This window comes from Perognathus longimembris, chromosome 17, assembly GCF_023159225.1.
Source record: "Perognathus longimembris pacificus isolate PPM17 chromosome 17, ASM2315922v1, whole genome shotgun sequence".
Taxonomy (NCBI): Eukaryota; Metazoa; Chordata; class Mammalia; order Rodentia; family Heteromyidae; genus Perognathus; species Perognathus longimembris.
The window spans coordinates 16,039,861-16,064,938 of NC_063177.1; the positions used below are offsets into that span (position 1 = coordinate 16,039,861).

At 44.3% G+C, this 25,078-nt stretch overlaps 1 protein-coding gene across 1 annotated transcript in view; it reads left to right on the forward strand.

The window, feature by feature from the left end:
* The window catches only part of Mettl16 (methyltransferase 16, N6-methyladenosine), a 52,433-nt gene extending 27,801 nt beyond the window's left edge, over positions 1-24,632 (forward strand). The window contains exons 7-10 of the mRNA XM_048365369.1: positions 7,264-7,333; positions 7,682-7,771; positions 20,894-21,067; positions 21,173-24,632. Of these exons, the coding sequence (XP_048221326.1) occupies positions 7,264-7,333; positions 7,682-7,771; positions 20,894-21,067; positions 21,173-21,796 (958 nt within the window). The 3' untranslated portion in view covers positions 21,797-24,632. The remainder of the gene's footprint in view (positions 1-7,263; positions 7,334-7,681; positions 7,772-20,893; positions 21,068-21,172) is intronic.
* Positions 24,633-25,078: the final 446 nt, after the last annotated feature.

Consider the following 25,078-nt stretch of genomic DNA (forward strand, 5'->3'; position numbering starts at 1 on the left):
TTGACTTTGTACCCTAACACATGTAAACTTGATGGATAATGTACTTCAAAGCTAAACAAACTTTTAACCCTAGAATTTTGGGAGTATGTGTGTGTGTGTGCATGCGTGCGTGTGCATGTGTGTGTGTGCGTGTGTAAGACATAATAGTTATCCTATTTTTTTTTTTTTTTTGTTGGCCAGTCATGGGGCTTGAACTCTGCCTAGAAGCTGTCCCTGAGCTTCTTTTTGCTCAAGACTAGCACTCTAGGGGCTGGGAATGTGGCTTAGTAGTGGAGTGCTTGCCCAGCATGCATGAAGCCCTGGGTTCTATTCCTTAGTACCACATAAACAGAAAAGGCCAGAAGTGGCTCAAGTGGTTTAGCACTAGCCTTGAGCCTTGAGCTGTCAGGAACAGCGCCCAGGATTGGCAAAAAAAGAATCATGCAGCGACTGACTTGTTGTGCCAAGTTGCAAGACCACCCCCAAGAAGACCACCGAGATTCAGACACTCCGAAATGCAAAAGCAAGGCCAAGCTTTATTTAACGAGCTGCCAACTCGGGCCTCGTCCTACCCACCGACACAGCGGAGGTTAGGAGGAAGCCCCGAGCTGTGATTACACAGGGCTTATAAAGGCAAAGAACAAGGTTACAACAATCAGCTGTGCAAGCAAGATTAGAACACAGGTACAAATCTGATTGGCTCAGGGTTCGATTCTAAAATGGGGTTCACGTGGTGGGGCCTGACTTCAAAGTCTGGCACCTCATTTCCCCCTTTTTCTTTTTGGTACCTTGGGAGCCAATCATGGCTCCATTCTGTCCATTTCAATGGCTTGCATGTCTAGGGGATGATATAGAGGTAAGGCATGGGCCAGTAGGGCCAAAAGTAGTATCCGAAAATAACTCTGGTCCCTCGGTTTTAAAGGGGGGCTGATGGGTGAAGATCATCCATCTTCTGTAACTTCTTCAGGCTGACTCAGGGGCGTAGACCTTACCTAGCCAGGAACCTATAACCTTAGTCTCAGTCTTGAGGCGAAGGCAAAGCGGCTGAGTTGGGTGCTTGGAGACCTCCCATGTTCCATCACGGTAGTTGTCATCCAGGGCAAAGGGGTCAGCTGGCCTGGCGTGGAAGCAATGAACCCAAGTGGCGATGCCGTCTAGGGTCCCTTCCACCGTGGTTCTAAGGAGTTTAGTCTCCTGGGTAGGATTTCTTTCAGGATCTTCTTAGCCACTACATTCGCAGTCTCATGCTTTGTTGGATAGACTTCAACCCATCCTGAAAAGGTGTCTACAAAAACTAGCAAATATTTGTAATTTCTGTGAAATCTACTTCCCAATACACGCCTGGCCTATTCCCACAGAGGCGAGCTCCTTTAGTAATCTGTTGATTGGGGGCATTGGTAAGCTGACAGATCTTGCAATTTTTAACAATATACCTTTGCAGGCCTTTAACAGATCTCAATAAGGACACAATCTCAGGTCTACAAGCTTTCTTTACTAAACAGATGTATGAGCTTAAAATTCTCACTGCCAGTCAGGGCTTTGAGTAAATGCGGGGGGTGAGATTTTAATCTATCCTCTCATTTAACAAACTTACCCTTACCAACCACTATCACATATGACTGGCAAATTCCTGCCAAGTAGACAGACATGGGCACTGGAAAGGCATGCTCATGAACTATTCTTCTAGGACTTCCCGGCTTTAACTTTTGAAAGGCCAACAGTAGTGACTCTAGGATCTGACACCATCTCTGCCATCCAAGCAGTGGCTTACTGCCTCTGGATGCTCCATCACTTTTGTCCCAGGAGGAGTGACTTTCGACTTGGACTCAGGGCCTGAGTGCTGTCCCTCAGCTCTCCAGCTCAAGACTAGCACCGTACCACTTTTGAGCTCCACACTACTCCATTCCCAGCACTCTGCTGGCTGATTAGAGACAAGCCTCTCACAGGGACCTTTCTTTGCCCGGGCTGGCTTCGAACCGCAGATTCAGATCAATGAGTCTTATAAGGGGCCACTTTACTCCAATTATAAGCAACAAGGTGGTCCACACAGTAGTTTTTAAGCATGCTCTCTTACCTGGAACTTATTAAGGGCCAGTATTAGATCTTGACAAACTTGTAGGAATCACCTGTGCTTCTCTGTGGGCCTGCTGGAAACTGTTACAAAAAAAAACTACAAAGAAGCTGGAATGGCAATTAAACATTTTGGTAGCCATAATTCTCCTTTTCTCACTTTGCAATAATTATTTAGGACAATTTTACTTCCAAATTTCTTATCTAGAAATGTATTCTTGATTTCCAAAGCCTTTTTAACACTAACACAACACTTTAGCTTTTATCTGCATCGGAAAAACTGAAGCTCACAGGCAATCTGAAACCAGGTGCCGCCCTTTGCTTACGGGCTGCTTGTTTCAAAAGAGCCTTTTTTTTTCTTCAGTCCCAGTTACTGCATGGCATGAAGACCTTTGAATTTAAACTTAGTTTTGCATCATACTGCAGTCTTGAACATGTTCACACTCACACATGCACACACACATTTTCAAAAGATCTTAAAGCACGCTGAATAAGCATCGGCCGTACATTTTAAGACAAAAACCTTTAACAAATGATTTTAGCATTCTCCAGCCTCATTTTCCAGGGCTTGATAGTTTTAGTAAAACATTTTTAGTCTTAGTAAAACATTTTAGCGCACCAAACAATTTTCTGCTTAAGAAGGCTGGGTGGGGGTCCCCCTAGAGTTCTTTCTGTGGACACTCACACTCTGATTGTGAACCATCGCCTGTACATCTTTCCAATGAGCTATGCAGGTTTGACACAAAAGAGACTGTTAGACTTACAAACAACACAGAGATGACAACGCAGCATGGTGAGGTCACTCCCTGCCACCTGTGGGTGGCTTGGGCTGGCCCTACATCCACCCCGTCGGCGGCTGCGGGTCAGGACTTGGACTTGGGGCTGATGCGTCTGTGTCCTGGGCTGTCGGCAACGGCGAGTTGACTGGGCAGGACCCTCCGGAGCGGAGGGCACAGCTGAAACATTTTCCTCAGAGTCCTCCTCTTGTAGAGTTAACTGGGATGGGGAGTATGGAGCGGGAAACATTTCCTCCTCCATGCTTCCTCCCTATGTCAAAGCTCCCTCAATTTCCTCAAAGGTGGACCATTCTGACTTGCACAGGGTGATCCACTTTTCCTTTTTAAGGGCCACACCTTGGTTCTGAGCTATCTCCTTAACCTCCCTCCAGTGAGCTAGGATCAAGTCTAGGGGGCTAGATGGAGGTCCTCAAGATAGAACGTTATCCATAGCTCTGATCAGAAGTTCAGTCCAAAAGGCTACAAAAAACAAAACAATAAAAAAGGAGGAAAACACACAGGCCTGAGAACAAGAAAAGCTACGAGTTGGAGATCTCCCAAGCTGGCCCACAACCTCCTACAAGGGTGCAGAAGGAATGGACCCGAGTTGGCCCACAACCTCCTGCAAGAAGGAGTGGACCCGAGTTGGCCCACAACCTCCTGCAAGGGTGCAGAAGGAGTGGACCCGAGTTGGCCCACAACCTCCTGCAAGGGTGCAGAAGGAGTGGACCCGAGTTACGAGTTGGAGATCTCCCAAGTTGGCCCACAACCTCCTGCCAGGGTACAGGAGGAGTGGACCCAAGTTGGCCCACAACCTCCTGCCAGATAAGCAGAAGGAGCAGACCCAAGTACAAGGTGGGCGGGTTGAGTCTCGTTTAGGAGGCCCTCCTGGTCAGTTCCGGCCAAAAACCAAACTGACTCGTGCCCTACAAGTATAAGCAAAAGTAAAACAGACAAACAGACAAATTACAGGACAAGACAAATGAAGAGCGCTGTTTTCTTACCTTCGGAGTCTGGGATCTCGGGGTCTCTGGGGCTATCCCGGACGAGCCCCCAAATGTTGTGCCAAGTTGCAAGACCACCCCCAAGAAGACCACCGAGATTCAGACACTCCGAAATGCAAAAGCAAGGCCAAGCTTTATTTAACGAGCTGCCAACTCGGGCCTCGTCCTACCCACCGACACAGCGGAGGTTAGGAGGAAGCCCCGAGCTGTGATTACACAGGGCTTATAAAGGCAAAGAACAAGGTTACAACAATCAGCTGTGCAAGCAAGATTAGAACACAGGTACAAATCTGATTGGCTCAGGGTTCGATTCTAAAATGGGGTTCACGTGGTGGGGCCTGACTTCAAAGTCTGGCACCTCAACTTTACTTAGCATAGTTTTCAAGCTTCAGGCATGGCATAGCATGTCTCACAATTTTCTCATTAAAGATACAATACAGGTTGGGAATATGGCCTAGTGGCAAGAGTGCTTGGCTCGTATACATGAAGCCCTAGGTTTGATTCCTCAGCACCACATATATAGAAAAGGCCAGAAGTGGCACTTTGGCTCAAGTGGCAGAGTGCTAGCCTTGAGCAAAAAAAGAAGCCAGGAGCAGTGCTCAGGCCCTGAGTTCAAGCACCAGGACTGGCAAAAAAAGATACAATACAAATTTTTCCATGTGTGTGTAAACCATACTTTCTTTGTACATTCATCCGCTGGTGGACACTTGTTGCTCTTGCCATTTGACTCTTGTGATTGAATCTGTATAAGCATGGGTACACAAGTAGGGGATCTCAAGACCAGCAGATCTTGAGCCATCAGCTCTTCTGTCTGTATACCCAGATGCACATTGGTGGATAAGGAAGGGTTTTTTCATGTGTTTTTTTTTTTCTCTCCTTTTGGATTTATAGGTATCTAATATTGCTTATTAGGTCAGGCACACTGATACACACCTATAACCCTAACTCTCCCTGAGCCAGCCTAGGCTACTTAGTGAGGCTTTCTCTATAAAAAGGAAAGTTGTAAGCTAGACACTGGTGGCTCATGCCTGTAATTGTAATCCTAGCAACTCAGGAGGCTGAGATCTGAGGATCACAGTTCAAAGCCAGCCCAGGCAGGAAAATCCGTGAGACTTTTTTTTTCTTTTTTTTTGCCAGTCCTGGGACTTGAACCCAGGGACTGAGCACTGTTCCTGGCTTCTTTTTGCACAAAACTAGCACTCTGCCACTTGAGCCACAGTGCCACTTGCAGCTTTTTTCTGTTTATGTGATGCTGAGGGATCGAACCCAGGGCTTCACATATGCTAGGCAAGCATGCTACTACTAGGCCACATTCCCAGCCCCATGAGACTCTTTATCTCCAGTTAATCATGGAGTTGGAGCTCAAAGTAGTAGAACAGTAGTATTGAGTTTAAAAGCTCATTGACAGTGTCCATACCCTGAGTTCAAGCCCCCCAACTGACAAAAAAGAAAAAAATTGCCTTAGTGTAAAGTTATTTCCTAAATGGATAATTTTCCTAGTATGTCACTGTTAGTTTGTTGAAATATTTGTGGAAAGCAGCTTGACTATTGAGTGATTTGTAGAAAAGTTCCACATTACTGAAGTTAAAAGTACTCATGTCTGTAATCCTAGCTACTCAGGAGGCTGAGATCTGATGGTTCAAAGCCAGCTCAGGCAGGGAAAGGCTGTGAGACTTCCAATTACTGGAAGTAGTGCTGTGGCTCAAGTGGTAGAGCACTAGCTTTGAGGTGAAGAGCTCAGGGACAGCTCCTAGGCCCAGAATTCAAGCCCCAGGACCAACCAACAAACAAACAATAGTTAAGATATTTTGCTTTAATTGTTTTCTTTATAGACTCATTACAATGTGTTAAAGGAGAAAGGGACTCAAGTTATAAAGTATAGAGAGAAATCTGAGTAAGTAAACTTAAAGATGCTAACAGGGCTGGGAATATGGCTTAGCAGTAGAGTGCTTTACCTTGCATGCATGAAGCCCTGGGTTGATTACTCAGTACCACATAAACAGAAAAAAGTTGGAAGTGGAGCTGTGGCTCAAATGATAGAGTGCTAGCCTTGAGCAAAAAAGAAGCCAGGGACAGTGGCTCAGGCCCTGAGTCCATGCCCCAGGACTGGCAAAAAAAAGTTAACAACACTGACACTCTTGAAAAGAGGTAACTGGATTGTTCCTTGTCTGTTGTCGGTATGTGTATGTAAGTGTGTAAGAGGTAACTAGGATTTGAACCCAGGAGGCACTCACCACTTGAGTGATTCCTCTATCCCTTTGCTTGGATTGTTTTTGAATAAGATCTTATACTTGATGCCCAGGCCAGCCTGTACCGTGATCTTCTTATTTGTACTTCCTATATAGTTGGATGGCAGGTATAACACTACTTTGCGCAACGTACTTCAGTTGAAATGTGTCCAGAGTTTTGTAAGCCACTGACACCTGGGCCTGTGTTCCCTTTTTGATATTGATAATTCAATCCTCATTTTTCTTTGGCCTAAAAGTTTTTAGGGGTTTCACTAAACTTGCGATTTTTCTTATTCATCTTCCTTCTGTTTTCCCTTGCATTAGTTTCTGTTCTAATTAATTAGCTCTTTTTCACTTGCTTTGCACATCAAATTCTCTGACTCTCCTGAGCTCCCATGTCAGCCCACCGGGCTCATCAGGACTGCTCCTCTGTTTTCTTTTCTTTCCCTGTACCTGAGCTGGTGTTTTGCTTTAAGCAGCAAGCACTAGTCCCTGCAGGACTACCCTGGTTTGTTTCTTTTTCTGGAGTTATAAGTGTGCTACCAGTTGTCCAGTGTCTAAAAAGCAGTTACCATATCTTTTGTTCAGTTTGAAATTGAACAAGTCCTATACTACCTAATACTTTATGGGCTGAAGTTCTACTTACATTTTATATTTTGCAAACCTTTCTGAATAATCAAAAGAAATAAATTCTCTGTCTCTTTACCTTGCAACCAGTTTCCCCAACATCTCCCACTCCAGTTTTGGATTTGTGTTTGTATAGAACAGATTGATTCATGATCTGTTGCAGACCTAATGCAATAACAAATAACAATAACAAAGCTCTTTGAAGATGTGACAGTAAGTGATCAGGTAGGATTTTACAAGTTATCTTAGTATAGGATAGGGGTTGCTTATATGCATTTTTTAAAATTTATTGGTTAATTTCTGCTCTAAGGCTAAGTGGCCTTTATTCTGAGTGTGGCAGATCCATGTCCAGTCTCTTTTCAGACGTGTAAAGCCTTAAAGCACTGGAGGGGCTAAGTGGGTTGCTGTTCTTCACATTGCTTTGGGCTTGCTTTCCATTCCTAGATAGTCTCTGTCTGAGCACATTATCTGCATTCCTTGTTATTGTCCTCTGCCTGTTATTGTCCCCTTGTTCCCTTAGATAATGCTTAGTTCAAAAGTATTACCACAAACTGTTTGGCTGTTTTTTTTTTTTCCTAGATGGTATAGCTGTATGCTGGGGAAGAAATGCAGCCTGGCTCCACTAAAGAAAGAGCTTCGTATCCAAGGGGTAAGGCTTTGTTTGGCATTACTGTGATCTCAGTCTCCTAAGTAGCTAGAATAACAGACATGAGCCATGGGCTCCCAGCCTACTTGAATCTTTTCACAAATAATTCCGTAGGTATAGTTTTTTTCTTCTATTTGGACCTTTGAGTCGGATCTGTAAATTCTAATGCATTTTAAAAGTCAAAACCAAAACAAAACCAATTTATTCATCGTCAGGCAGCTATATATAACAGTTAAATAATAATAATAATAGTGTTTGTTAGCAAATTAAAACCAACCAAGGGAAGCTGGCAGCAACATTGATAGAGGCACTGCATTCGGTTTGATGAGATACTGTGTGTTTTGGTTTCAGGTTCCTAAAGTCACCTTCACTGAGTTCTGTCAAGGTCGGACAATGCGGTGGGCTTTAGCTTGGAGTTTTTATGATGATGTCACTGTACCAGTAAGTAGAGACTGCTTAGGCTTCTCCACTGCTTAGGGGCCTGATGCCCCTAAGTACTTTTGACCATAAACAAGATACAATCCTAGAGCTGAGTAGCTTGGAGGAACACTTGAGGGTGTGGTCCTTCTCCTCTGGAAGGGAAATAGAAATTTGTAGTCTATATTATTGCCTTTACCACTGCTTTTCCTCAGAAAAGTGGCTTCCTGGGGCTCCTAGGGAATTTATAAGTTGCCTGTTTGGTTGTTGCTTTCTCTTTTGTTCTTGCTCTTTCTCTTCCTTTTTCAATTCCTGGGACTGAATTCAGAACCTCACACACATGCTAGGCAGATGGTCTGCACCTGAGATGCACCCAGCTGCAGTGCTTGTGTCCCTCTTACTTGTAACTCACAGGGATCATCCTGTTAGAGAGGAGCTATGTTAGGAGTGCCACTGGTGCTGGATGCTGGTGGCTCATACCTGTAATGCTGAAGCTCAGCAGGCTGAGATCTGAGGATCATGGTTTGAAGCCAGCCAGGGCAGGAAAGCCTGTGAGACTCTTTAAGTCTTAACTACCAAAAAACCAGAAGTGGAGCTGTGGCTCAAACTGGTAGAGTGCTAGCCTTGAGCACAAAAGCTCAGGGATAGCACCCATGCCCTGAGTTCAAACCCTAGGACTGAAAAATAAAAAATATTACCACTGAGCTATATGTTGAACAGTTTGTTTTTTTATAATTTATTTATTAATTAAACAAATTTTTTGATAAGGTGTTGTGCAAAAAGGGTATAGTTACATAGTAGGGCAGTGTGTACATTTCTTGTGATACCTTACACCCTGTTTTTCTTTCCCTTCCCTAGGTCAGGTAGACATACATACAATACACAGTGTACCAAAAACATATACAGTAGCCACATGGCCTACGCCAAAGGAAATTCACCTAGGGCTTTAAATGTACTGTCAACAATAGGGTTTGCTTATCCTTGTCTTATATGAACACACACACACACACACACACACACATATATAGCTTTTGAGCTATTATGATCCACTGAGAGGTCTGTTTTTGACCTTTATATGTTGAGTAATTGGTTTTAGTTACATAATGTAGGGTCACTGACCGAAACCTGTGGGAAATACCATTTGACAAGCAGTTTTTGGTTTCGCAGACCTGGTCTCTACTGTCTCCCCCTCCCCCACCATAACAGTCATATATCAAGGAGATCATGCCCTTTGTTTTCTGTGTTCTAGGCTTGTCTCGTTCAACATTATTTGTTCATGTTCTGACCATTTCCCTGCAAATACCAGTATTTCACCATTTCTAATCGTTATGTAGTATTCCATTGTGTATAGGTACCATAGTTTTTGGATCCAGTCATCTGTGGAGGGGTATCTGGGTTGTTTCCCTATTTTGGCTATTGTGAATTGTGCAGTGAAAACATGGAGGTGCAGATGTCTTTTTGATATCTTGGGACCTGTTGTTCAGGATAGATGCCTAGGAGTGGTATGGCTGGTCATATGGTAGGTCTATGTTGAGCTTTTGGAGGAACCTCCATACTGTTCTCCAAAGTGGTTGTACTAATTTGCACTCCCACCAACAATGGAGAAGGGTTCCTCTTTCCCCGCACCCCCTCCAGCATTTGTTGTTGCCTGAGTTCAGAGTATAGGCCATTCTAACTGGACTGAGGTGGTATCTCAGGGTTGTTTTTATTTGCATTTGCTTTACTACTAGAGATGTTGAACATTTCCTCATATGTTTCTTTGCCATTTTTATCTCTTTTCCTGTGAAGTCTCTCTCTAGCTCCTTTGCCCATTTCATAATTGGTTTACTGGGGGCTTAGTTTTTTGAGTTCTCTTTAGATGACAGATATTAGGCCTTTGTCTGTTGCAGTGCTGGTAAATGTTGAACAGTTTTGAATGTGGGTTATTATCCTGTTCTCTCTACCTTGTATTCTTTATTATTTTCTGGAGTGGATTTTTAAAAAGTTATCAGTCCCAAATGTGTCTCTGTCCTTTGCACTATTGTATGTACACGGTGGTACATGGAAAGCTTAGGCAGAGAACTAGGAGTTTCAGTCCTGCTTGGCTTGTAAAACCTGTTTCATAGAAAGCATCTGAGCTGGCCCAACTGAGTGGTTTTCTGGGCTGCCCTGGGAGGTGGTGATGGAACAACATGTATTCTCAGACTTCTCTCCTAGAGTAGACTTGTGTAGCTGCTACCACCCACCTTAAGCTTGTGCACAACTACTCAGTCCTTCTTCCCATAGTATGTGTATGAAGGCCTGTACCTGCTGCCCCTGTAGGCTTCTGTCCTGAACATCGGGCTCGATCTGGGAACCCTTCTAAGATCTTAGCCCAATTTCTTGGTCTCTAAATCCATCTTGATGGTGTTGTATTTCTGAGTCTCTCCCCCTACTCTCATAGAACAGAGGAATAGAGACATGTGGAACTCACAGGGAGCAATTGCAAGTCCTACTTTGTTTCTGGAAGCACCTGCTCAGATCCAGACTGAGCCCAAGTCCATCCATCCTTCCTTCACTCTGCAGCCTGGATCACAGCCAGACCCTCTCCCAAGTTTGAATGGCCTTTTTGTGAAAACTTGATTCTCTTAGATGGTGCATTAGGTGTCACTGGTGCCAGGCATGGTTGTTCATGCTTGTAATCCTAGCACTTAAGGAAGCTAGCTAGCACTTGGGTAGGAGGGTAGAAAGTATGAGGTTGGCCTGGAGCTAAATAATGAGTTCAAATCTAGCTTGAGCTATGTAAATAGTAAGATCTGTCTCATGTAAAACACAGGCAAAAAAAGAAAGGTCACTGATTAAAAGATGCTTCTACTTTTCTGACCCCCTTCATCTATTACACTTTCTGTTGTTTCCTAGCATACCAGGACCTTCACAGCAGGTGGATAAAATCTTCAGCAATGCCCTTAGTCCTGTGAAGGCATGAACAGCTGCAGAAACGGGTGGCCACATAAGGTTCTGAAGATTTTTTGTTTAGCGCGTAGCTGAAAGAGCTGATAATGGCTCTGATAGTTTGCATCAGCTCAGAGACTAGTCTTTTTGCCCTCTTGGATTAGTCACGATCACAGATCCAAAGTATTAAGGCTATGTTTTTGTTTTGGGGCTTGAATTTAGGGCCTGGGCATTGTCCCTGAGCTTTTTCCACTCAAGGCTTGTGCTCTATCACTTTGAGCCACAGTGTCACTCTGGTTTTCTGGTGGTTAATCAGATTCTTGATAAAAATCAAGAATCTCGGGGCTGGGGATATGGCCTAGTGGCAAGAATGCTTGCCTTGTATACATGAGGCCCTGGGTTCAATTCCCCAGCACCACATATACAGAAAACGGCCAGAAGTGGCGCTGTGGCTTAAGTGGCAGAGTGCTAGCCTTGAGCAAAAAAAGAAGCCAGGGACAGTGCTCAAGCCCCAGGACTGGCAAAAAAAAAAAAAGAATCTCTTGCACTTTCCTGCCCAGGGGACTTTGAACCTGGATCCTCAGATCTCAGCTTCTTGAGTAGCTAGGATTACAAGCGTGAGCCGCTCTTGCACTGCAAGGCCATGTTTCTATGTGAGTAAAATCTTGTTTTGAAAAGGAACCCTTGAAGCCTCCCTTCTGCTTTTAAGGCAGCCTGTGGCCTGTAGTTTGCAGCCAGCAAAGAATGCCTCTGGCTAAGGCCCCAGATTCCTCTCTTGCTGGAGTACCCTACCCCCCCCCCCCAGATGTTAATAATGCATTCCCAAGTGCTCCATTAGATGCACTTAAACTGCTAAGGGAAAATGGCAGTTTCTGATTTGTAGTAACCCAGCAGCAGTTTCTTAGCACTGGTGCTCTTATGCAGAGACTGCTTTCCCTGGGGTAGTCCGAGGTTACTTGTGAAATTTTGATTTGGCTTTCTTCTAGTTCCTCTTCCCTACACTTAAACTTTGTCAGATTTTTTTTTTTAAGCTCTTCTGACTTTCCCACTCTTGATCTTGTTGGAGGTTGGGATGGAAGAAGACAATGTTTTACACCGGAAGAGGAGAAATAGATCTAGTTAACCAGAAATATTGACCTACTTCCCCACCCCCACCTCTGCCATTTTAGGTTAGATGTGCAAGTTACTATGGCAACTTCTGTTTTCACTTATCTCAGGCCTAGTGACTGGTTTTTGTTGGTGCTGAATGCTGAACAATTCTAATTCACTGGTGATTCCAGTGCCAGCACTAAGTCCATTGCTGTTGTCTGGATTTATTTTAGCAACAAAAAGACAGGTCCTAGTGTTGATAGAATTTTTGTGCCATCATTCTGATGGATGCTGAATGTAAGGACAGTTCTTTATAGTGTTCTATCAAGACTCTCAGAAAGCCTCTTTGTCCTGTTCTCTAATTGCCCAAGGCAATATTTTAGCTTTGCCTTGGTTTGCTTTAAGGAATTTAGACATTTGTTAAATGCAGACGAATGGTTCTATTAAGTTGTATACTCTTGGAGTGAGCATTACCCAGGAACTCAAGTTTTAAAAGAATTCTCTTATGTTCAAAACCTTCCTCTTAAGGCTTAGATTTTCCTGTGCCCGGAGTAGAAACCAGGCTTTTTGGTGACCAGCTGGAGGAAGGGGTCAAATTAGTTAAGCATGTGAGTGTGGAGCTGGGTCTCCTGGCAGTGCTCTGTGCATTCTCAAGTCAGTACCCCAGAGTTGACACTTGGAAGGTACACATCAACTTCATTCTTTGGGCTCACCTTTTCTTTTTAAATCAGAGCTGAACTGCTTTTAGCAATTTTAAATGCTGATTTATTGAAAGGGTTTTGATGAGAAATAGTTTGGGCTGAGGGCTCACCCCTGTGATCCTAGTTATCCAAGAGGCTGAGATTTGAGGATTCTGGCTCAAAGCCAGCCTGGGGAAGGAAATCCTGGAAGACTTTTTTTTTTTTTTTTTTTTTTTTGCCAGTCCTAGAGCTCTGAACTCAATTCCCAATACCATAAACAACAACAACAACAAAAAAAACCCTCAAAACAAGAAATGGTTTAGGAATTGGATGTATACATGGCTCAATGGTAGGGTATTTGCTTGGCATATATGAGGCCTTGGGTTTGATTGCTAGCACCACAATAAAGAAATAGTTTGGAAACCAGAATACCAGACTGCACATTAGGCTATAAAAACAGATGTGAAGAGCTGGTCATCAATGGTTTAAGCTATATCCGTAGCTACTCAGGAGGCTGAGATCTGAGGCTCATGATTTGGAGCCACTTACACGGACTGATATAATGGTTAAACAGCTGAAATTTGAGCAAAATCAAAGCCCAAGACATTCTTCTTGCTTATTTTAGGGTTTAGCTGGTTAGAGATTTTAAAAAAGAGGAATCATCAGCGTCTTTGTAGTTGGTGCTCAGTGAATGAATGTTTAATGGGATGGTGACATAGGACCTGTGTTGAGCAACAGGGGAAGCAGGGCATCAGTAGGTTTAGGAGATTTGAAATGCTGGATATAATCATAATCTCTTGTTATTTGAATGCTTCAGACATACTGTTTCCTTTCACTTCAACCTGACAACAGTGATGGAGTGAAGTCGATGGTATTCGCCTATTAGTTCCACTTTATGGATGAGAACATTGAAGGCTCCAAAAGTCAGACGGGAACCCTGGTGAATCCTGTTTTCCAGTCCCAGCCTTTAGTTACTCTGACCTTCTGCTTTTCCCCCAGTCTGGCTATGACAGCCTGGTCATGCAGGCTTATATCTTCTAGCATCCTGCATTCCTATCCTCTAGGAGTCCTTTGAGTTCATCCCAAGTCCACCATTCTGTTCATGAACTCCTGGAGTAGCTGGCCCCCAATTGCCAATGGATCGTCTGTCTTTATTTGGCTACATGTGTCTCCCATATCTTTTGGCCCATCCTGATCACCTCATTTTCCTCACTACTGTCTTCTATCATATTAGCTTCCATAGATTCTCATGATGCCAGAATCAGATCTGACTCAACTTTTACTCGACCCTGTTCTGTCTGTTCCTCTGATTTCCCCTCCACAGCAACCCAGCTTCATTACTCCTCCCTCCCTTCCCTCCCTCCCTTCCCTTCCTTTCCTTCCTTCTTCCCTTCCTTTCCCTATCTTTCTCCTTCCCTCTCTTCCTCTCCCCTACCTTTCTGTTTCTCTACAGCTGCTTCCTGTGTACCATGTAGCCTGATTTTGAACTCAATGTATAGCCAGGCTGGCCTTGGATTCATCCTCCTCTGGCTTCATCTTTCTAAGTGTTGGGATTACAGACGTTTGTCATCCGCCCAGCCTTCAATTCTACCTTTGACTGTAAAGTTTCCCAAACCATTCAGCGCGCTCTCTCGCTCTCACTCTCTCTCTTCCTCTGGATTTATTGGATCTGTCTTTTAGTCATCTGTACTCTGCGCAAGCTTCTTTTGGCACTTTATTCAATCCTGGCATGATGGATAACACTAAAACTGTATTGTATGGCATGAACAAAGGCCTTTTTGTTGGCCAGTCCTTGTTTAGCTTTATGTTGAACAGGTTCTTTAAGCTTCAGTTTTTTCTTCATCTGTAAGATGAAGATAGAGTAACAATGTACTTAAGGGATACACATATGCACACACGCATGCACATAGGGCTGAGTGAAGCCAGGGCCTGTGCATGCTAGGCAGGCATCCTTCCACTGAGTTGTGGTATGAAGATGTAGTTCAGTGGTACACTGCTTGCCTAGCATGAACAGGGCAATAAGTTCAAGCCCCAGCATCTTAAAAATTATAACCGCTGGACGCTGTGATGCCTATAATCCTAGTTACTCAGGAGGCTGAGATCTAAGGATCAAGGATCAAACTCAAAGACAGCATCCTAAGTTCAAGCCCCAGGAATGGCACGTACTCACACACACACACACACACACACACACACACACACAAGATAGCTTTTATCTAAGTAATACATACAGAATATTGTACAACAGATAGAGAAAACTTTATGAGAAAAACAGCTAGGCCCCACTCAACCTCTTCACATTGCTCTCCTCCCAAAAAGGACCATATGTTTATAGATTCTCTTTCTCATATGGTTACTTCCATAGCCTCTGATCTATGTCTGTGCTGTCTAATATGCTGGCTTTTGGCCAAGTTAAGATTCTGTCTCTGCCTCCCTCACTACTTTTTATGCTTCATTGTCACATGGGGCTCCAGGCCACCCTTCCAGCCAGAGTCGACAGGGAGTGCCAGTTACCACAGGGAGTGCTAGTGGGGGTGGGGTAGGCTGCTTTAATTAGAACTTGTTTTTGTTTTTATTTGCCAGTCCTGGGCCTTGAACTCAGGCCCTGTCCCTGGCTTCCTTTTGCTCAAGGCTAGCACTCTGCCAGCTTGAGTCACAGCACCACCTCTGGCCTTTTCTATATATGTGGTGCTGAGGAATCAAACCTAGGGCTTCATGTATATGAGGCAAGCACTCTTGACACTAGGCCATATTCCCAACCCCTTGTTTGGTTTTTGATATAAGGTCTCACTGTATAGCCTAGACTGATCTCGAACTCAAAATCCTTCTTCCTCAGCCTCCCAAATGCTGGGATTTGTGACATTTTTTGTTGTTCTTAGCTTCGTAATTCTCAAAGATAATTACATGGTTTCAAAACCAAAATCTAAAAATATTACCTGTACATGGTCAGAAATCTCTGTTTTCTCTCTTTCACCCTAATCCCTCACTTATCCTTTTTTGTGTGAATCTTTTAAAAAAAATTATACATATATATTTATATATATTTTGGTTTGTTCTGGGGCTTGAACTCGGCCTGAGCACTGTCCCTGAGCTATACCACTCAAGGCTAGCGCTCTACCAGTTGAGATACAATGCCACTACTGATTTTCTGGTGGTTAAGTGGAGATAAGAGTCTCACAGATTTTCCTTCCCCGAGCTGGCTTTGAACTGTGATCCTCAGATCTCAGCCTCCTGAGTAGCTAGGAATATAGGTTTGAGGGGCTGGGAATATAGCCTAGTGGCAAGAGCGCTTGCCTTGTATACATGAAGCCCAGGGCTCAATTCCTCAGCACCACATACATAGATAGAAAAGGCCAGAAGTGGCTCTGTGGCTCAAGTGGTAACCTTGAGCAAAAAAAAACAGCCAGGGACAGTGCTCAGGCCCTGAGTTCAAGCCCCAGGACTGGCCAAAAAAAAAACAAAAATGTGTGTATGTGAGAGAGAGACAGAGAGAGAGAGAGAGAAAGACAGAGAGAGAGACAGAGAGAGCGCCACTGGTGCGTGGTTAAAATTATTACTGTAAAGGTGATGTACACAGGGGTTACAGTTAGATAAACCAGGTAATGAGTACATTTCTTTTTGGACAATGCCACAGTTCCCTTATTCTCTCTTTTTTATTTTTTTTGCCAGTCTTGGGGCTTGGACTCAGGACCTCAGCACTGTCCCTGGCTTCCTTTTGCTCAAGGCTAGCACTCTTGAGCCACAGAGCCACTTCTGGCCTTTTCTATATATGTGGTGCTGAGGAATCGAGACCAGGGCTTCATGTATACAAGGCAAGCACTCTCCTGTTAGACCATATTCCCAGCCTCAGCCAGTCCTTTCTTTTTTTTGTTTTTTTTGTTTTTTGTTTTTTTTTTTTGCCAGTCCTGGGCCTTGGACTCAGGGCCTGAGCACTGTCCCTGGCTTCTTTTTGCTCAAGGCTAACACTCTACCACTTGAGCCACAGCGCCACTTCTGGCCATTTTCTATATACATGGTGCTGGGGAATCGAACCCAGGGCTTCATGTATTCGAGGCAAGCACTCTTGCCACTAGGCCATATTCCCAGCCCCAATTCTTTCTTTTTATTTATTTATTTATTTTTTGGCCAGTCCTGGGCCTTGGATTCAGGGCCTGAGCACTGTCCCTGGCTTCCTTTTGCTCAAGGCTAGCACTCTGCCACTTGAGCCACAGCGCCACTTCTGGCCGTTTTCTGTATATGTGGTGCTGGGGAATCGAACCCAGGACCTCATGTATACGAGGCAAGCTCTCTTGCCACTATGCCATATCCCCAGCCCCTATTTTTTTTTTTTTTTTTTTTTTGGCCAGTCCTGGGGCTTGGACTCTGAGCCTGAGCACTGTCCCTGGCTTCTTTTTGCTCAAGGCCAGCACTCTGCCACTGAGCCACAGCGCCACTTCTGGCTATTTTCTGTATATGTGGTGCTGGGGAATCGAACCCAGGGCCTCATGTATATGAGGCAGGCACTCTTGCCACTAGGCCATATCCCCAGCCCCAATTCTTTCTTTTTATTGGGTAACATTTTCCATAAAATTTTCTCCCCGCTGCTTTTGAAATTTTTTTTTACTGTGTTTATATATATTTGGGGGATGAGTTCAGGACATATTAAACAATAACCTGGCAAATTAATATTGAAGAATCGGGCTGGGAATATGGCCTAGTGGTAGAGCGCTCGCCTTGTATACATGAAGCCCTGGGTTTGGTTCCCCAGCACCACATATATAGAAAAGGGCCAGAAATGGCGCTGTGGCTCAAGTGGCAGAGTGCTAGCTAGCCTTGAGCAAAAAGAAGCCAGGGACAGTGCTCAGGCCCTGAGCCCTAGGCCCAGGACTGGCAAAAAAAAAAAAAAAAATTGAAGAATGTTCACTAGGCTGTTAATCCAGAGCATGACAGCAGAGCTGGTGCACGCTTGTAGAGAGAGACATCCTTGCTGACCGCCAGGTCTGTATCCTGGCCAAGTGCCAGCATTAGCACCTGTGCTGCTTCACCAAGTAGGGGTGGCTTGTGCCAATTGGTGTCTCACAGGCCTTCTGGTTTCTGAAGAACGTGAATAAACAGTTCACAGGACAACAGAGCTCTTCCAGTGCCAAGAGTACCCTTTACACCTCGAGGCCATTCTAGAAGCGTCTATGCTAGAACAAAGGAGCTCAGTAACTGTTGAGCAGATGGTTCTTTTCCTTCCTGCAGATACCAGGGAGCACATGTTTCACAGAGCCTGTGGCTGGACTGTGTGACCAGGTCTCCACTGACTCATGTCAAGTTCTATCTTATCCCAGGGTCTCTGAACTAATGACGGCACAGAGATCTAGAAATTAAAGCAAGGATTCAGAAAATGTGTAGACAGCTGTGCTACTAGGTAGCTAGGGAAAGCATATTTAAAAGTTTACAACTATTCTTGCCCAATTTATGTTCTGTTTTCTCCAGTACTAGGGATTAGACTCAGCAAGTGCTCTTACCAATTGAGCCATGCCCCTAGTTCAGTTTTGTGTGTTTTAAAGAAATGGAACAAAATAACAAAGCTCCTCCACTGCTTGCAATTGAAAAGCTATAAAAGCTGTATGCCCTGGGGACCCTTGGCTCCTCTGCCCATGTTCTCACAACTTCTTGTAGGGTCTGTGTGAATCTGAGATCAGTTACACATTTGCCTTCCTGTGCTTTTAGTAAGCTGGATTGATTAGCTATTGCAAATAGTTGAATTTGTTGTTGTTGGTTTTTTTTTTTGTAAACTTTACAGTGTTGAATTACTTATCTATACCTTGCCTGCTATGCTTGATTATGACAGTTTGAGTATAAAAACATTGAGTATAGATACATTAGCAAAATAAGATCATCTCAGTTGGAGAAAACCAGCTTTTTACTAGTGTTGGTAGCAGGAGGTAAAATTGATCTAATACCAGAGACCTGGGGATGGATGGATGGATATATATATATATATATCCATATTTTTTATTTAAAGTTCTACAAATACACTTTAAATGGAAAGTAGTATCAAATAATTGTGGTTTATGGTTTATTTCCCATCAGCTTTAGTTAAAAATAATTGATAGGTCTATCCTAAAAAAATCTCTAATATTAGGGCTGGGAATATGGCCTAGTGGTAGAGTGCTTGCCTTGCATACATGAAGCCCTGGGTTCTATTCTTCAGTACCTCATATATGGAAAAAGCCAGCAGTGGCACTGTGGCTCCAGTGGTAGAGTACTAGCCTTGAGCAAAAAGAAGCCAGGGACAGTGCTCAGCCCCAGGACTGGCCAAAAAAATAACCAAAAAAAAAAAACCACCCTGTAATATTCTGGAAATTAAATCATTTATGATGCTTCACATTGATAATGAGAAGTTTTAGATTTGCAGGTTCTGTTTTTTAAGACCTGATCTTTATATTATTATGACCCTACCTACTAGGGATTTTCAGTGTAAACTACAGAGGGACTAGAGTGCTAGGCCATGCTTAATCTTTTCTTTCTTTTTTTAATTTTTTTTTTGCCAGTCCTGGGGCATGGACTCAGGGCTTGGGCACTGTCCCTGGCTTCTTTTTGCTTGAGGCTAGCACTCTACCTCTTGAGCCACAGCGCCACTTCCTGCTTTTTCTGTTTATGTGGTGCTGAGGAATCAAACCCAGGACTTCATGCATGCTAGGCAAGCACTCTACCACTAGGCCACATTCTCAGCCCCATACTTAATATTTTATCATTTAAAACCCTTGCTTGAGCTAGGCCTCTAGTGGCTCACACCTGTAATCCTAACCACACAGGTGGCTGAGATCTGACCATAGCGATGATCGTGGGTTCAAAGCCAGTTCTGACCTTTGGTGTGCTGGGTAGACTGTCCCTGGTAATAAATGACCTTGCATGTTGGGAAGTGAAAACTAACTGGAAGGGGAATCCAATTTTTGTGTCCCTTATCTTCCTCCTGTCATACCACCATCTTTTTTTTTTCTTCCCCAGCTTAATAAAAATCTTACTTCATGCTCCTTAATGCAAAGTATTATGTTCTCAGTATAGACTATAGGAATTGTGCCATTCATGCTGGGTAATTGAGAAATAACCATATTGCTGTCTGAATATCAATAAGAATCTGTCTCATCTTGTCTGAAACCTAATTGAACAGATACAGGCTCAGACAAGTCTTTCAGTCCTCTGTTTTCACCTCAAGAGTAGTTGCTTACACACATGCATATGCACATCCTTTTGCTTTTGGTCTTCTCTTCTTTTTTTAGTTTGTTTTCATATTCTTTTTTCTTTGTTTCATTTTGTTCTTCCTGTTGTAGTTTTGAGATAGGGCATCTTATGTAGGCCAAGGTGGCCTCAGATGTGCTGTATTTCTAGATCTATCATATCTGTCTGTTTTGGTGCCACTGGGATTTGAGTTCAGAGCCTTATTCTTGCTAAGCACCTGCTCTATCACTTGCCATGGCTATAGCTCTGAAAAAGTAAATTTGTAGTACAGAAATGGAACTTGAGTCCCTCTAGTGGGTAGGGTGTGATTCACCTTCCATCCTTGAGACAGAAGGGCAATGGCAGGATGGAGTTTCATGGCCCCAGCTCTCCCACGTAGCTCTCAGTGCTGGAGTCCCAGAGCCCAGTGGAGAGGCAGCATCAGCCAGCCCGGGGCTTGGCCTGCCCTCAGCCCAAGGTGGGGGCTGTAGCCCTACTCTTCAACCCATGTTGTCTCAGTGTCCCTGCTCACTCTTAGCATGTGAGCGCACAGGCTGCTGCAGTTCACATTGCTCAGCTGCAAACTGGGGATTTTATACTGTGCAGGTTTTCTTTTCTTCTTTTTTTTTTTTTTTGCCAGTCCTGGGGCTTGAACTCAAGGCCTGAGCACCATCCTTGGTTTCTTTTTGCTCAAGGCTAGCACTCTACCTCTTGAGCCACAGCTCCACTTCTGGCTTTTTCTATATATGTGGTGCTGAGGGATTGAACCCAGGGCTTCATGTATACTAGGCAAACACTTTACCACTAGGCTGTATTCCCAGCCCCCCGCCCCCCCCCATTTTTTTTTTTTTTTTACTGGAAAAGAACATAGCAATCCAGGTGCTTGAGTTGCGGGCCAGGCCTGCTTCAGCACAGCAGAGACGGAAGGCTGTTCAGCCCTTAGCAGAGGTTCGTACTGCTGGTCAGAACACAACCAGGTGGGTATGATTGGAAGGAATTTGGGCTGGGGGTTCATGCCCCACCTGTGCCATTACTGGTTACGTCATCTGAGCTATAATGGCACATAGAGCTGGTCTCTGATGGTATTTCCCTTTGTAAACTGGGAAAATGGCAAAATTACCTTGCAGGGCTATTCTGAGTCCTGAAAATTAGCACGTGCAGAGGCTTCGTGATTGAGAGCCGAAGTTGTAGAGATTTCCTCCCTTCTTGAGCTCCTTACAGTGCATGGCATTTAATTATTTGTATAACTTCCTACTCTATTCCTTCTTTTTTCTTTCAGTCGCCACCAAGCAAACGAAGGAAGTTAGAAAAACCAAGGAAACCCATTACCTTTGTAGTGTTGGAGTCTATGATGAAAGAATTAGCCCTGAAATTGTCCTCTTTGGGCTCTGAGACAGTGGAGGGCATTGTGGTTGTGACCACCTGGATAGAGAAGATTCTCACTGACCTGAAGGTATGTGCAAGCACGCGATGAGAGTTCCTCAGCACTCTCTTTTTTAAGGAGTTTGGCAAGGAGGGACCAGAGCTTTCCTGTAAAATCCTGTTTGTCTCCACTTAGGTCCAGCACAAACGAGTTCCCTGTGGAAGTGAAGAAGTGAGCCTGTTCCTGACAGCCATAGAAAACTCGTGGATTCATTTAAGGAGAAGGAAAAGAGAGCGAGTGAGACAGCTGAGGGAGGTTCCTCGAGCCCCTGAGGACGTCATCCAGGCCTTGGAAGAGAAAAAGGCTACCCCTAGAGAGCCAGGCAGCAGCCAAGATGTGGCCCAGGGCCCCCAGGAGGGTGACCTGTGTGGGCCTGCTCTGCCTGAAGGCGAATCTACCACTGTGGGTGGCCACTGCCTAAGCCAGGAGTCCCTGTCCCAAGAGGAAATCCCAGAAGCCATGGAGGATGAAAGGAGTGAGGAAAGGGGAGGGATGGCCGTTGTGGAAAGCTGCACAGGCTCCAGCAATGGAGCCCAGGACCAAGAGGCTTCAGAGCAGTTGGGCAGTGCCTTGGTTGAGAAGGCGAAGCACCTCCAAGGAGCAGCTGGACCGTACCTGTTCAAGTGCTTGATCAAAGTTAAGAAGGAAGTGGATGACGCATTAGTTGAAATGCATTGGGTTGCGGGCCAGAACAGGGATTTGATGAACCAGCTCTGTACCTATATCCGTAACCAAATTTTCAGGCTTGTTGCCAGTTAACTCCAAAGTTCTTGCACAGTGTCTTTGGGGCTGGGAGTGTAACTCAGTGGCAGAGTGTGTGCTTAGCATGCTGGAGGCCTTAGGGTCAATCTTCAGCACAGACAGGGAAAGAGAGAAAAGAGATCTGTGAAACAGCCTACTTTGGAGGAACCTGAGGGGTAGCAGAACTTTCACCCCTGGACCACTAGTTGCACTATAATATCATCTTAAAAAGCAGAAACCAGTTCAATTTTAGCCCCCTCCCCAACTTCTTAAGTCATAGGTTGATTAACATTCAGGAAGAACTGTGATTGTCAACAACAAAAAGCTATCAGTAAACTCAGAAGGGATGTCAGGCTCAGTATCACCCAGAGTGCAAGGAGGGTTGGAGCTCTCATCCTCTACGGGAGGCAGTCCAGTGGGGCTGAGGCCCAGAAGGCCTTCTCTAGAGTCACCTTCAAGACTGAAGCTGAGTAAATATGACTGGTTAGCTCTATGCAGACCCCAGAGGAGCTGGCCCCATAATAGTTTGCAGGAGAGTCAAGGAGAGAAGCATTAGTTAGGCCAGGCAGAAGGGCTCGTCTGGGGAATGCTAAGGAACGGTGCATTCCTGGCTTGATGCTGCTTGGATGTTGCCCATTTCCGATGCAGAATTAGGTAAGCGACATTCCACTATGTGACTGAGATGTCCCAGTGCTCCTTCCCCCCTCCACCCCGGTGAAAGTACCAGTTGTAGCAGTTGTATTGCTTTGTGATTTTTGTTTCAACCTGTGAAGTGGAGCTTGTTTTGTTTTTAATATAAGAACATTCAGACTTGAAAACTGTCAATCCTGTTTGGGTCTTGGGGTTAGGGAAGATATTTTCTCGGCTCTGAGTGGGTAAGTGGTTGGTGATAGAAATGAGAAAGGGAACAAGGTCTACAGCTCCATGGTTGAATACTCACCTAGTGTGCGTGTAAAGTCCTGGGCTCAGTCCCCAGCCCTGCATGATTCTCATGTGTATCTAGGATTGCAGGTGTGAGCCCCCACACCTGGCTTCCTCCTGCAGTTACTTCTGAAAGCTACTTGAAAATATGTGTGTTCACAACCTCTTCTGGGGAGGAGTGGAAGGAGTGGTCCCATGACAGGAAAGCGGGATCAGTGATCCATTTAAAGTGTCCACAATTCCAGCCCTGCCATTCAACAGGATGAGGAAACCCATCAAGGGTCCACAGAGTCAAGATTCAGCACAGTGTGGGGCTCCTCCATCCAGGGCCTTGGATTCCTGCCTCTATGTTTAGCTCTGTTACACTCCCTCCCTTTGAATGCCATATTTGGGTTGTATATGGGGCCCAGACCTAGCTTTTTTTTTTAACGACATTTTAGGATCCTTGAGTTACATGGCACCCATCAGTAAGTAGTCAATAAGTGTTTACTGTTTATTGTTATTGAAGAGTAACATGCTCAAAGATTTAGAATAAATGCATTGGAGATGTGGGTCAGAGGTAGACGGCTTGACTAGCATGCATTCAGCCCTGGGTCCAATGCCAGCCCTAGGAAAAATCCCCCAAGGTCTGGCCTTCTCCAGCACAACCACTGCGGGCCAGTGATCTAGAGAAGACAGGCAAACTGACCATACTTTCACAGTATGTTTGATCTTCATTTAGCAAGTGCTTTCATATGTTACAACAATAGTGTTGTATTTACACTGCTTGCTTGTTGAAAAGGTCCTCAGGCAGAGAATCAACCTTTTTGCCTACTTGTAGGGATTTTCAGAGAACAGTGTGTGTGGCTGGAAACTCAAATTGGGTCTGAGTCCTTATGTGCTCCAGGTTTAAGCTTGTTGTGGAAGTTCTGCAGGTGTTAGGGTAATGATCCTAGAATTAAAAAAGAAATATGACAAGGGTGATGTCCACAATCTGAAAAGCTAGAGCTATGAGTGCCTTGTCACTTTTGGATGTCATTTCCTTCTTTGAGAAGAACAGTTTATTTCTCCAACTGTCTCTTGAGATACACTGAGAACATTATAGAGATTGTTTGCATTCTGCATGGATTTCTAGTCATGGGATGTGTGTGGTGGCATATTCCTCTGAAATAGGGAAAGAAATCATTTAAACAAATAGGTTACTGACTCACGTGTCACTGTGTTGAATGACAGCCTTCTTAAGTGTCTGAGGTCAGCTTCATGTTGGTCTTGGTGGATTGGTATGAAATTAAATCTTGGTGGAATTTTCTTAAATTTGATTCTGACCCCTGGCATTGGCTTCTGATGTCTTGATAGCTAAAATGGGAACAGAGGCCTAGCTTGTTTACCAGGGTGAACTGAAGCTGCTTTTGTTCTTTGGGATCTGCTTTGGTTTCATCAGTTTGGTTCCTTCACCCCACATCCTTGCCCAGCAGTTCCCACAGTAAGCATTGCTGCCTGCCCTGGCATGTCTGGTTGCTCTGTGGAGGAGTTTGAGCTAATCTTAAGGGTTCATATTGATGGCTTTAGTATATACAAGCATAAAACCTCTCTTTTTTATGGAAATCAAAGCTTATCACGTGAGTATACCATCTTCAAGCCTGTGAAAAAAACAACAAAGATGCCAGGTGTGGAAGAAATGCAAAAGCCTGTGGAATGCCTGAGGTCTTTTAAGAAAGGGAATTGAGTGGTTGTTGGAGCCTCTTACTTGGCCAGCAGCACTTCCTTCTGCCGCCACAGGGGGGCACCCTTAGCCCTCTTATCAAACGCCTTAACTTCACTGTGGGAATGGATAAAAAATTGTGTCCATGGAATTTTCTTGAAATACTCAGTTGCTACCCAGATAAGTATTTTTATGTAAACAAATACATTTTTACATTAAAATTTTTGAAAAATAAAAGTAGAAAAAACTCTACCTATGGTCTTCTTATCTGACATAAGCCCTGTTAAACTTTTTTAAAGAATAGTTTCTGTTGAGTATTTTTTCCTTCTTTTTTTTTCTACCTGTGTTTCTACTTTAGAATACACTCAGGTTGGGCCAGTGTTTTAGACCAAGTTTCTCTTGGTATCTAGTTAATGGGGATATTGGAGGGGATGACATTTACTGACTTTAAAACAATAACTTTTCTAAAGCTTTCTGTTCCAGGACAGGTAGTAGAGACAGCTTTGAAGTAAGAGTTTTTGGAGTCCTTTTGTTCTTGCTTTGAGTCTATCTAGTTGGCAGATGAGCACGCCTGTAATAGGGTAGGGGAGCCCTAGGGGTTTTGGTGGTGCTAGACATTGAACCCAAGCCCTCAGAACATGCTGGGTGAGCATCTCCCATTGAAACACATGCTCAGCCTGGGTCTGTGTTGTTTCTAT